Below are 12564 nucleotides of genomic sequence, written 5' to 3'. Positions count from 1 at the left end.
GAGAGGTTGTATGAGAGAATGCTTGTGTGAGTGTGTCCTGTGTGTGGCTGTATGTGAGAATGTCTGTGTGCATGTTACCAGTCTGACAGTGACCTCAACAACAGGGAAAATCACATGGGAATTACTGAGTTACCGTATTGTCTCCCCAGAGAATGCTTCCCCATCTGCTAGTGTTGTGGGGCAAGAAAGCTATTTTTTTATATAAAACCACCAGATCCAGGCAATTGGGGAAGGCGAAAAGGTGAAAAGGTCTATAATTTTCCAGCTGATTCTTCAAGTTTCTTCCTTAAATTACTGACCCCTCTTCTCTTCTCTCCCCTTTATTCTGTTCACATCGCTCCTGTTCCGGTCCGTTCCCGTGTGTTCTCTTCTGTTCCATTCTATTCTTATTGCCTCTCGCCGACTCTGGTCTACTTTCCTTTCTTCTCTCTGTGCTCATATCCGCTGTTCTATTCTAACTTCTGCTTGTCTCCTCTCTCGGGTCCGTGTGCCCTGCCCCCACCCAGGGTTTTGTGACGGGCTGCCTGTGCTCACCTGGCACTGTGCTCCAGCGCGCACAGATACACAGCAGAGTCTTCCAGGCGGCTGCTGTTCAGGTACAAGAAGCTGCTTTTGGTTTTGGTGTCCAGGCTCATGGTGAAATTCTCTCGGGTGTCTCTGCGGCTAGAGGACAGGAGCGCCAGGAACCGCGGCTGGCCCCCCTGGGGCTGGCGGTACCAATGCACGCTGTACTCGGTGCCCGTGTAGGAGCAGTTGAGCTGGATGGATTCTCCTTCCTTGGCAGCGACCTGGGACGGCTCCTGGGTCACCGTGTATTGGGCCAACGCGCCTGGAGGGAGGAGGCTGGTTTTAGTCCAGGTTTTCTTGCTCAGCAGTGACAGGAAAATACATGCACCTCTGTGCAGACAAAGGAGAAAACAAGCGAACGAAAATCCACCTTTCCCTCTGTACTGTCTGCCTGTCCATCCATCCACCCTTCCCTCTGCCCATCCTCCCCTCTGCACTGTCCATCTGTCTACCCACGGGCGCCCATCCCCGTGGTATCGGAGCGCCTTTCTTTCAGAAAAGCCATTCCCCAACAGCCTGGAAATCCCAACCCGTGGCGCCCTGCTCAGAGCAGAGCCTCGAATACCTGGAGCCAGCACCAGCAGCAAAGCGGCCAGGCTCATTGTCAGGGACTCAGCCGCAGAATGAAGTGGCTGCAGCTGAACCTGGATGAGGTGAAGCTGTGACACCGCTCAGCCTCTAGGGGTGGCCTTCAGGCTGGAAGGAACTTGGTACATTTACCCTGTTCAAGTGGGTGGGGGAGGGAAAGGGTTTTCCTTCTGAGAGCACTGGGCCTGGTCCTCCACTGGTGCAGATTAATTGGGTTCCATCAGAGTCATTGGGCCGGTTTCCCAGCCGGAGCAAACTGGCCACAGTTCCACTGGAGACCATGGGCAGATCCATAGCTGATGTAAATCAGTGGAGCCGCATTTAAATCCGGGGCAGCTGGTCCGGTTTCTACCAATTAAGGCTCTGTCCCTATAATTCATGGGTTTCCCTCTCTGTTGTGCTCTCCTGGGTTAAGCAATATTTATGTAGCGGGCGCACACCGACATCAAGGAAGCAAAAAAAGGATGGTTATAAGCCACTGGCCGAAGTGGGTAACACGGCCATGCGCCAGCCTGTCTCACTAGCAGGCACAGAAAATTGTATCAGGGATTTAAAAAAATAAAAAGATGAGGGGAAGCGAATGAAAACAGGATTTCAATGAATCGTGGATTGATGCAGCTGAAGGTGGTTGGAGTGGAATGGCCGCTAGGGCACAGCAGCGGGTGAGGAATATGGGGCGAGGCCTGGTTTTACCCTCAGGTGTATCCCAACCAGGGGCGGCTCTAGGAATCCCGCCGTCCCAAGCAGGGCGGCGCGCCGTGGGGTGCGCTCTGGTGGTCGCTGGTCCCGCGGCTCCGGGGGACCTCTTGCAGACGTGCCTGTGGAGGTTCCGCTGGTCCCGCGGCTCTGGTGGAGCATTCGCAGGCATGACTGCGGAAGGTCCGCCGGAGCCGCCTGCCACCCTGCCGGCAAAATGCTACCCCAAGCGTGTGCTTGGCGCGCTGGGGTCTGGAGCCGGCCCTGATCCCAGCCGAGAATGGCTTGGTCGCAGGGCCAGTGCAACCATTTAGGCGACCTAGGCAGTTGCCTATGGCACTAGGATTTGGGGGGTGCCATTTTCTTTGGCAGCGATGGGGCGGCCACCCCAGTCACCGCTGGCATTTAGAGGAAGGGAGATGGGGCAGGAGAGCTCTGGGAGGGCTGCCTGCAGCAAGTAAGGGGCGGGGAGGCAGCACGCTGGGGAACTCCCTGCCCTATCTCACCCCTACCCGCCTCCTCCCCAAGCATGCCCTGGCTGCCTCATTTCTCCCACCTCCCAGGCTTGCTGGCACCTAAGCTGATTGGCTCCTCAAGCCTGGGAGGCTGGAGAAGTTAAGCAGCGACGGGTGCTCGTGATTGTGCATGGAACAGAGGTGAGCTGGGGTGGGAGGTGCCTCAGGGTGGAGGGTGGGGAGCTGCCGTGGGGGGGCACCTCAAGAGGGGTGCGGGAAGGGGGGGCGCAAGGTGGAAGTTTTGCCTAGGGCACGAAACATCCTTGCACCAGCCCTGCTTGGCCGATCCATTGGCCCTGGTGTCCCATCTCCAGAACAGGCTGGTGTCACACTGTGATTACTCCAGCAAGCGCCTAAGGGCCTCCCTAGGCAGAGTGACAGGTGCTTTAAAAACAGATCGCCACAGAGGCTCCCTGCCCCTAAGACATTGCCTGTGCAGCAGGGAAAGGCAGACAAGGGGATGGGAGGGAAACATGCACAGAGAGTAGAAAGGACTTGCCCAAGTTCATATAGCAGCTCAGTGGCAGAGACGGGCAGTCACCCTTAGACTGTAGGTTCTCTAGGGAAGAGACTGGGCTGGGGGGGAGGGGCTGTACTTCTACACCCCCTAGGTCAGGGGTAGGGTTTAGGGTTATGGTGAGGGTGAACTGTCAGGTTGTAGCATTCACATTTTGGTTACAGTCTTGGGTAAGGGTTAAGTGTGGGGTTAGGTTTACAGTTCAATGGGAATTGAGTGTTTAGTTTCCTGAGACCTCTTTGAAATCCCAGCCCAGTTTCCTAGGAGAACTATCCAAATTATGGGAATAAAACGCGTCTCCATAGTATCTTCTATCTATACCGACCAAGTTTCAAACTCCCAGCTACTGCCGCTGCCTCAGAGGAACATAAATGTCACCTCTCTAAGGGCAGCAACAACTGTGGAAAATTCATTAGAAACCGACGGAGAGGAAGAGGGAGGAGTTTTGGGGAGGGGAACTCTCCGCAGATCCAGGAAGCACAGTGGGTTCAGGTCAGCCTGCAGCTGAGATATTGGTGTTCTTAACGGGAGAGGGATGGGCTTGTGGACAAGGGTCTGCTCTGGGATTCAGAGACCAGCTCTGCCACAGACTGTGTGTGTGTGACGATGTGTAATCCTCCTCCTCTATGCCTCAGTTTCCCTAGCTGTAAAATAGGGAGGATGTTTTCTAACTCATGGAGGGACTGTTGAGATTTTTTGACGCACCCAGGTTTCAGTGGGATGGGGCATGAATATGTTTGCCGGCAATAACGTCTGGGATTATCACAACACATTTAATGGGATGAGGCGCCCAACTCCATTAACCTCCTTTGAAATGCCCAGCCACAACTCCTGAAAGAATTGTTTAAAATCATTTTCGTCTTTCCTCTGCTGCCTTTGCCGGCAGCCTGAGTGAAACCGAAGACACAGAGCGTGGAAGGGTTTCCAATGACAACCTGTGTTTATATTTCCAACCAGCAGATGGCGGTGCTTTGTCATGACTTTACCACGTACCACAGGATTTTAGAGCTCACGGTTCACTTCGGATGCATGGAATCAGGGGCGGCTCTAGAAATCGGGCTGCCCCAAGCAGCGCGGAGCGCTGCGCCGCCCTTCCCCGGTCCCGCGGCGGGTCCCCTCTTCCCGCGGCTCCGGTTGAGCTCCTGCGGCAGGTCCACCGGAGCCCGGGACGAGCGGACCTGCCGCAGGCATGCCGGCGGGAGCTCCACCGGAGCCAAATGCGGCCCCCCCCGGAAACGGCCGCCCCAAGCGCCTGCTTGGCGCGCTGGTGTCTAGAGCCGCCCCTGCATGGAATGGAACATATAGTGAGGAGATATAGATACACATACAGGGGGCATGAAAAGGTGGGAGTTGTCTAACCAACTCTGAGAGGTCTTGGGGAAAGTGTCTTGCAATTAAATAGTTTCCAAACAAATCTACCCAAAATGCAAATGTCTCTACAACAGGAGCATTGATTTGACTCTGGGAGAGTTGGTAACTGCAGCTTTACCCCACCACTCAAAACCGGGTATTTCTATTTCCTCGTATTTAAACTCGCGTATTTTACCCCATTTCACCATAAATGAGCAATTTGACAGTATATTGTCCACGTGTAAAAGGAAATTTTTCATTCACATTTTATCTCAATTTGTATTTTCAACAATAGGTCACTTCATCTACATTTATACTCACCTTTAACATGTATATTACTACAAATTATTCCCCCCCCCCACTCTACACCGATACAGGTCATCTCATCAGCTAAGGGCTTGGCTACACTGGAGAGTTGCAGCGCTGGTGGTGGGTTTACAGTGCTGCAACTTACACACTGTCCACACTTGCAAGGCACATACAGTGCTGCATCTCCCTGGCTGCAGCGCTGGCTGTACTCCTGCTCTGCCTCAGGTATAACTATTGCAGCGCTGGTGATGCAGCGCTGCTCCGCCAGTGTGGCCACCAAAAGCGCTGTAATTGGCCTCCAGAGGTAATTGGAGTTATCCCAGAATGCCTGTTCAGCCACTCTGCTCATCAGTTCAAACTCTACTGCCCTGGGCTCAGGTGACCCGCCCTTTAAATGCCCCAGGAATTTTAAAAATCCCCTTCCTGTTTGCTCAGCCAGGTGTGGAGTGCAATCAGTGAATCTTTCCAGGTGACCATGCCTCCACGCACCAAACGATCCCCAGCATGGAGCAATGGCGAGTTGCTGGACCTCATCAGTGTTTGAGGGGAGGAACCTGTGCAGTCCCAGCTGCGCTCCAGCCGTAGGAATTACAATACCTTTGGCCAGGTATCAAAGGCCATGCTGGAAAGGGGCCATGACCGGGACACGGTGCAGTGCAGGGTTAAAGTGAAGGAGCTGTGGAGTGCCTATTGCAAAGCCCACGAGGGAAACTGCTGCTCCGGCGCTGCCCCCACGACCTGCCATTTTTACAAGGAGCTGGACGCGATACTTGGGGGTGACCCCACTGCCAATCCGACGACCACGATGGACACTTCGGAGCGGGGGAGGGGGGGGAGGAAACCAAGAGTGAGGGTACTGGGGTTGGGGGAGACACTCCGGAGTCCCAGGAGGCATGCAGCCAGGAGCTCTTCTCAAGCCAGGAGGAAGGTAGCCAGTTGCAGCAGCCGGTACTTGGAGGAGGACAAACAGAGGAGCAGGTTCCCAGTAAGCAGCTTTTTATTTTCAGGATGGAAATGTTTCGGGAGAGGAGGGGGGGTTAGGGCTGCATGCATGCATGCCTAGATGTGGAATAGCCCATTGATGTGGTCTATCATGTCACGGTAACCGGCCTCAGTAATCTCTTCAAAAGTTTCAGTCAGAGCGTGGGCAATGCGCTTGCGCAAGTTTATTGAGAGAGCCACCGTGGTCCTTGCCCCAGTCAGGCTAACGCACCCGCGCCACTGTGCTGCAAGGGGTGGGGGGACCATTGCTGCACACAGGCAAGCTGCATAGGGGCCAGGGCAGAATCCGCATTGCTGTAGAAGAGCTTCCCGCTCTTCCCAGGTGACCCGCAGCTGCGAGATATCTTCCAGGAGTAACTCCTGTGGAAAATGTTGGGAGAGTGTTCAGTGCAGATGCCCCCTGTAGCTGTTTGCTGTCCCCAATGCATAGAAACCCCAGTACAGCCCTGAAGCAATCAGTCCCCCTTACTCACCATTTTATGGCTTCAGTGGGTTATGTGCGCTCTGTTTGGTATGGGAAAAGTATGCTAAACTGAAGACTGTAAACTCCTTCAGTGTGTGGGAATAACTGTCTGGATGAGATTATAAACAATGCTGCCTCTGTTAACTGTTGCCATTTTTGCCTTTCGAAAAGTGTCCTTGACTGCTGGACTGCCTGTATCATCGACTGCTCAGAGGCTACACAACCTCAGGAAGAAGCCGCGAAAAAGCAAAGAAGACATGCTGAAAGCAGTTATGGATCAGTCTGCCAGAGAGAGTAAAAAAGTGCAGGACTGGAGGAAAAAAGTGCAGGACTGGAGGGAAAGGGAAAGCAGGATCCGCCAGAGAAACGCAGCGGCTAAGAAGAAAAGCACAAAGCAGCTGATAAGCCTCCTGAAGCACCAAGCGGACTCTATCCAGGCGCTCGTAGCCATGCAGGCACAGCACTACTGTGCCGGGCCCTCCCCCCCACCCCGTCACAAAGCTCTTACCCTTGTGCCCCAATGTCAGCTCCAAACCCCCTTCCCCAGCATCCAGATTCTTACCACCACCAGCTGCCCCCAACACCTGTATGTTCACCAACCAGCCCTGAGAACTATGACCCTTACCCTCTGCACTCAACCCCCATCACCATGCAGTATTTTCATCCTGAAGTGCAGCAGTCATTGCACAGCACTCCAGGCAGGACATATTCAAACCTGTGACTGTTCAGTCCACCCCCCAACCCCCCTGCCCTTTTAGGTTCCCAAAATGTTGTGTGTCTGTCAAGGAAGTTATTTTCTTTTCAATAAATGAATTCTTGGCTTTGAAAACAGTCTTTATTATTGCAGAAATTGAAAGATACCATAGCCCAGGAAAGAAACAGACACTTCAAATCATTTTAGGAAAAACAGATTCCTACTAACATTGTAAACACTGCACTTCACTCCCGTGCAAGGCAACAAACATTACTGTTGGCTTTCAGCCTCAAATTCCTCCCTCAAGGCATCCCTAATTCTTGCAGCCCTGTGCTGGGCCTCTCTAGTAGCCCTGCTCTCTGGCTGTGCAAATTCAGCCTCCAGGCGTTGAACCTCGGCGGTCCATGCCTGACTGAATCTTTCACCCTTCCCTTCACAAATATTATGGAGGGTACAGCACGCGGATATACCCGCAGGGACGCTGCTTTCCCCCAAGTCCAGCTTCCCATACAGAGATCACCAGCGCCCTTTTAAATGGCCAAAAGCACACTCCACAGTCATTCGGCACCAGCTCAGCCTGTAGTTGAACCAGTCCTTGCTCCTGTCAAGCTTCCCTGTATACGGTTTCATGAGCCAAGGCATTAACGGGTAAGCGGGGTCTCCAAGGATCACAATGGGCATTTTGACGTCCCCTACTGTGATCTTCCGCTCTGGGAAATAAGTCCCAGCCTGCATCTTCCTGAACAGGCCACTGTTCCGAAAGATGCGTGCATCATGCACCTTTCCAGGCCAGCCTGTGTAAATGTCAATGAAACGCCCATGGTGATCCACAAGCGCCTGGAGAACCATAGAGAAATACCCCTTCCGATTAACGTACTCGGATGCTAGGTGGGGGGTGCCAGAATAGGAATATGCGTCCCATCTATCACCCCTCCACAGCTAGGGAAACCCATTTGTGCAAAGCCATCCACAATGTCCTGCACGTTCCCCAGAGTCACGGTTCTTCTTAGCAGGATGCGATTAATGGCCCTGCAAACTTGCATCAACACAATTCCAACGGTCGACTTTCCCACTCCAAACTGGTTCCCAACCAATCGGTAGCTGTCTGGAGTTGCCAGCTTCCAGATTGCAATAGCCACCCGCTTCTCCACTGGCAGGGTAGCTCTCTATCTCGTGTCCTTGCGCCGCAGGGTGTGGGCGAGCTCAGCACACAGTCCCATGAAAGTGGCTTTTCTCATCCGAAAGTTTTGCAGCCACTGCTCATCATCCCAGACTTCCATGACGATGTGATCCCACCACTCAGTGCTTGTTTCCCGAGCCCAAAAGTGGCATTCCACGGTGCTGAGCATTTCCGTGAATGCCACAAGCAATTTAGTATCACACGCCTCAGGCGACTCGATATCATCATCGTCGGACTCCTCACTGTCACTTTGGAGCTGAAGGAATAGCTCAACTGCCAAACGTGATGTGCTGGCGAGACTCATCAGCATATTCCTCAGCAGCTCGGGCTCCATTTCCCACAGAAATCGTGCTGCACAGAAACCGTTGGGAGAGTCACAATGGCGCCAAATGTGGATGGAAAAACAGTGACTGCTGGGATGTGAAGCGATGCAACACGGGTCGTTGGGACAGGAAGCGGAATGACCCACACCCTTCCGTCCCCTTCCCACAACCCGCGGCGCCAAAATGGGACGAGGTGCTCTGTGGGATAGCTGCCCATAATGCACCACTCCCAACAGCGCTGCAAATGCTGCAAATGTGGCCACACTGCAGCACTGGTAGCTGTCAGTGTGGCTACACTGCAGCGCTTTCCCTACACAGCTGTACAAAGACAGCTGTAACTCCCAGCGCTGCACATCTGCAAGTGTAGCCAAGCCCTAAGAAAATAAGTATTAAAAGTTTCCTAATTAAAGATCATGCCCATTATATTATCCAAAGATTGTGTTTAACTTAGCTCTTTACAGAAAAATGTAACTGTTAGGGGAGTTTATCTTTAAGCATTGTCAGTACTCAGGCTGTTTCAAGGTGCTGCTGCCCGTTTTAATGCCTGTACCATCCCCTGCAGCAGGGCTGGGAGGGTTTTTGTAGGGCTCTGCCATGTGGCTCTGTCACTGTGCCAGACGCAGGGCACAGTAATACACCGCGGTGTCTGCCAGCTCCAAGGCGGCGATGTTCAGAACTGCGGAGCTGTCATCAGCCTGGGAAGAAAACCCAGGGCCGCCGGGGGGGGGGGGAGAGGGGCAATTGGCCACGGGCCCAGCAGGGGCCCCCAGAAGAGTTTTTCAGGGCCCCTGCAGCGGAGTCCTTCACTCACTCCGGGGGCCCCAGAAAACTCTTGCGGGGCCCGGCCTCGGAGCTTCTTATGCTCCCAGTCTTCGCGGGCGGGGGATCCTTCCGCTCTGGGGAGGAAGGACCCCCCCCCCACCACCGAATTACCGCGGAAGCGGGACCCACCGCCAAAGTGCAGCCGTGGGTAATTTGGTGGCAGGGGGGGCCCTTCCGTCCCGGGACCCGCCGCCAAAGTGCCCTGAAGACCCGCGGCGGGGGCCCCCCACTGCCCAAGTACCGCCGAAGACCTGGCTGCACCAGGGCGGCAGGTCCCACTTCGGTGGTAATTCGGTGGCAAGGGGGTCCTCGCCACGGGTCTTCGGGGCACTTCGGCGGCAGGTCCCAGAGCAGAAGGACCCCACTCGGCCAAAGACCCCAGGCCCCCAGAATCCTCTGGGTGGCCCTGATAAAACCTCTCCTGGGTGAAACCTGCGGTATGACAGCTCCTTTTCCCTTTTGTTCCTCTCAGGAGGATGTACTGCGGGGCTCGGTTTGGGTACTGGTGGTACCAGTAGAGATAGACACCAGCAGTGTAGCTGGGTTCATAAGAACAGCTGAGGGTCACGGTGTCACCTTGTGATCTGGACACCTCGTGTTCCTTGGACCAGACCGAGTCACCCAGCACCGCACCTGCAACGAGACACTCACGTTCAAGGGCAGCCAGGTGCACTGGCAGGTCTAGGCTGGGAATTTGAGGTGGGATTCGGGAAATGTGTAACAGACACAGGAAACGGACTGGGTTCTGCAGCTGAAGCGCAGGTGAGAACTCATGGGACAAATTCCTTCCACTGCACTTCCTGGAAGGTCGGTTTCTGACTTTTTGACGGTTTTTTTTTATCCATTTTCCTTTTTATTGTCCTTCTTGTTGCTACTTGGTGAGAACTGAATTAAATACATTGTGGGAAGACTTAAAAGCTCTGTGTTGTGTGTGTCGGTTTTGTGGGTGTTGGTGTCTTTCTGTTTGTCTCTATGTTTGTGTTTGTACGTGTGTATATCTCTGCATGCTTCCGTGTGTTGTGCCTTTGTGTATCTGTCCCATTGGCCCCACGCTGGTTTACTCCAGCGAGGGGAATCCAGCCCCAATGGAAGTACAGCTGATTGACACCTGTGGTGGACCTGGCCCAATTGACTCCATCTGGCCCACAGTGATTCACCGCAGCTGAGGAGCAGACCCAGAGTGGGTAAAGTGAGGTTAATCTGGGGTAACACAATGGTGAATGTGGCTCATAAGTCTTCATAGGTGTTGGTCATGTGGTTTATACCAGCCCCATCTTCTAGTTTAACCATCTGTCTTGGCCTGGGGATACTACTCTGCAGTCGTTTATGAGGATGAGAAAGCCCAGGGGGTTGGTTTTTGTACAGGGCTCCCTATTAAACGCCTCACAGTGTCTTCCCACAGAGCACAGAAATACATCGTCGAGTCCATCGGCTCTAGCTCTTTAATGGTTAAACTGAAGAATTTTGAGGATTTCCTGAATTCTGCAGAAAACCGGCTCCCGGCTCCATTCTCTTCCTCATTACTCTCATCTATTCGGAAGAGGAAATCCATTGCTCCTGATCGTTGCTGTCTGTACCAAAATAAGTAATAATACTGGTATCCAGTGGAGAAAGTACACTCCAGGGTGACAGTCTGACCCCCCAACTTTGCCAGCTGCCCTTGTGTTTGCGTGACACTGCCTTGTCCCTGGCTGGAACCTGCAGGGAAGGAAAGAGAAAAAGTTCACCCTAATTAAGCATGTAAAGCTATTGCACATCTACAGCCAGTCTCATGTGAGGAGAACAGAGACCCTTTAGGACTCACGGCCTCACAGAAATGGAAAGGTTCTTTATGTGCATCTCGTACAAAGAGACCAACTCAGACCCAGAAAACAGGACTGGTTTGCCCTGCTTCTAGCAAGGGATCAGTGAAGTTGGGAATAGAACTCAGGAGTCCTGAGTCTTAATAGTCCATGCTCTAGCCACGAGACTTTGATCCCCACTCAGAGCTCGGTATAGGACCCTGGAGTCCTGATGCGCAGTCTAACTGCTCTCAGCCACTAGACTCTCCTCCTCTCCCAGAAGTGGGACTAGAAACCAGAAGCTCAGACCCCTTCTTTTAACCCACTGAACCCCTGCTCTCCTCCCTGGGCTGTGAACAGAACCCAGGAATCCTGGCTTCCAGTTCCCCCCTGTTCAAACCCATTAGGTAACAGAAGTTCTGACATTCTGACATTTGACACTTACTCAAAGATAGAAATGCTGTTGCTGTCCAAAGCAGGATTTCTGGAGCGTTCATGGCTAAAGATATTGTTTCTGGATCTTCAGGGGCTCAAGCCACCACGATGATGGGTGAATACAGGAACCTGGATAGAATAGAATCTTATGGTGAAGTTTCTCTCACAAAATCAAATCAGAGAAATTAAATCTGTGGCAAGACCATTTAGTCCTTTCCTTCAGACCCCAGTTGAAGGCTGTTTCCCTCACCATGTAACAGCTAATACCCTCTGGTAGCGTTTACCCTACCTGGTGTGGCTTTGGCTTGTTCCTGTCATGTGACACATTTCTGGCCTCCAGATCTCTTTAGCAACTCAAAAAGAACAGGAGCACTTGTGGCCCTTAGAGACTAACAAATTTATTTCAGCATAAGCTTTCGTGGGCTACAGCCCACTTCTTCGGATGCAACTCAGTAGGAGCAACTTAGTTCTGTCTCATCCTCAGAGACAAGATCTCAGCAAGACTCACAAGGTCGAGCAGGGTTTTACTTTTTAAAAAAGCTAACACCAAAAACAAAAAAAGAACTGTACATGGATCCCATTTCCACAGATCTGGTCAGGATCCCCCTGCTGACACCCCAGAGAAACATTGTGTGCGGGGATCTTTCTCCAGAGTGAAGCAAAATTAAGCCGGTTGACTCACGACCTGGGGATCTGGGCCATTGACTCCAATGGCGAGATAGCTGATTTATGCCAGTTGGGGTCTGGCCCTTTGAATCCAATGGAGCAACCTTGATTTGCACCAGCTGATACTTTGTCCCGATTACGCTACTGGAGCGAGGTCTGATTCCTACCTGCTGGGGTCTGGCCCCAAAAGCAGACGGAGCTATTCATGGGAATTGCGGTGTGACAGGTACTGACATCGGGCTCATGAGATTCTGGGTATTTGGAGGAGGTGGGGGGACGGTTCCTGGAAAAGGGTAACATTTCCACACAGTTAGTGCCCGTGCGGTTTCAGTCACACCCTGCACCATTTGATTCAAACCCCTGCTTGTGGCTTGTGGTGTCTCTTTACACTGATTTCTATCTGCGCGAGTTTTGTCTCAGAGTCAAAAGAAAACTGAGCACTGGATTTTGTTAAAGCCCCTCTATTAACCCAACCATCCCGGTAACCTAAGGAAAGGCCTTCTCAGCTATAGCACAGAAACACATCTCCGAATTGCTCAGTTCTAACTCCGCCATTCTCAGACCCACGTATTTCTCGGCTCTCCTAAAGTCCAGTGAGAACTGGCTCCCAGCCCCGTTGTGCTCGGTTCCAGCAGACCTTCGGAAGAGGTACTTCG

At 52.8% G+C, this 12564-nt stretch overlaps 1 long non-coding RNA gene and 1 gene segment (V, D, J or C); both read right to left on the bottom strand.

The window, feature by feature from the left end:
• Positions 1-277: 277 nt before the first annotated feature.
• On the bottom strand, positions 278-1210 carry LOC120381258. The segment is given in 2 exon segments: positions 278-829; positions 1133-1210. Coding segments are annotated over 2 exon segments (336 nt in total).
• Positions 1211-11352: 10142 nt separating this feature from the next.
• LOC120380552 lies at positions 11353-12564 on the bottom strand. The gene is made up of 3 exons (XR_005587799.1): positions 12546-12564; positions 12076-12191; positions 11353-11371 (listed from the first exon to the last, which is right to left on the bottom strand). It is a non-coding gene; the product is annotated as an uncharacterized LOC120380552 (long non-coding RNA).

This window comes from Mauremys reevesii, linkage group 13, assembly GCF_016161935.1.
Source record: "Mauremys reevesii isolate NIE-2019 linkage group 13, ASM1616193v1, whole genome shotgun sequence".
NCBI lineage: Eukaryota > Metazoa > Chordata > Testudines > Geoemydidae > Mauremys > Mauremys reevesii.
The sequence above is the reverse complement of the archived record's forward strand: the minus strand, read 5'-3'. Positions and strand labels throughout refer to the sequence as shown.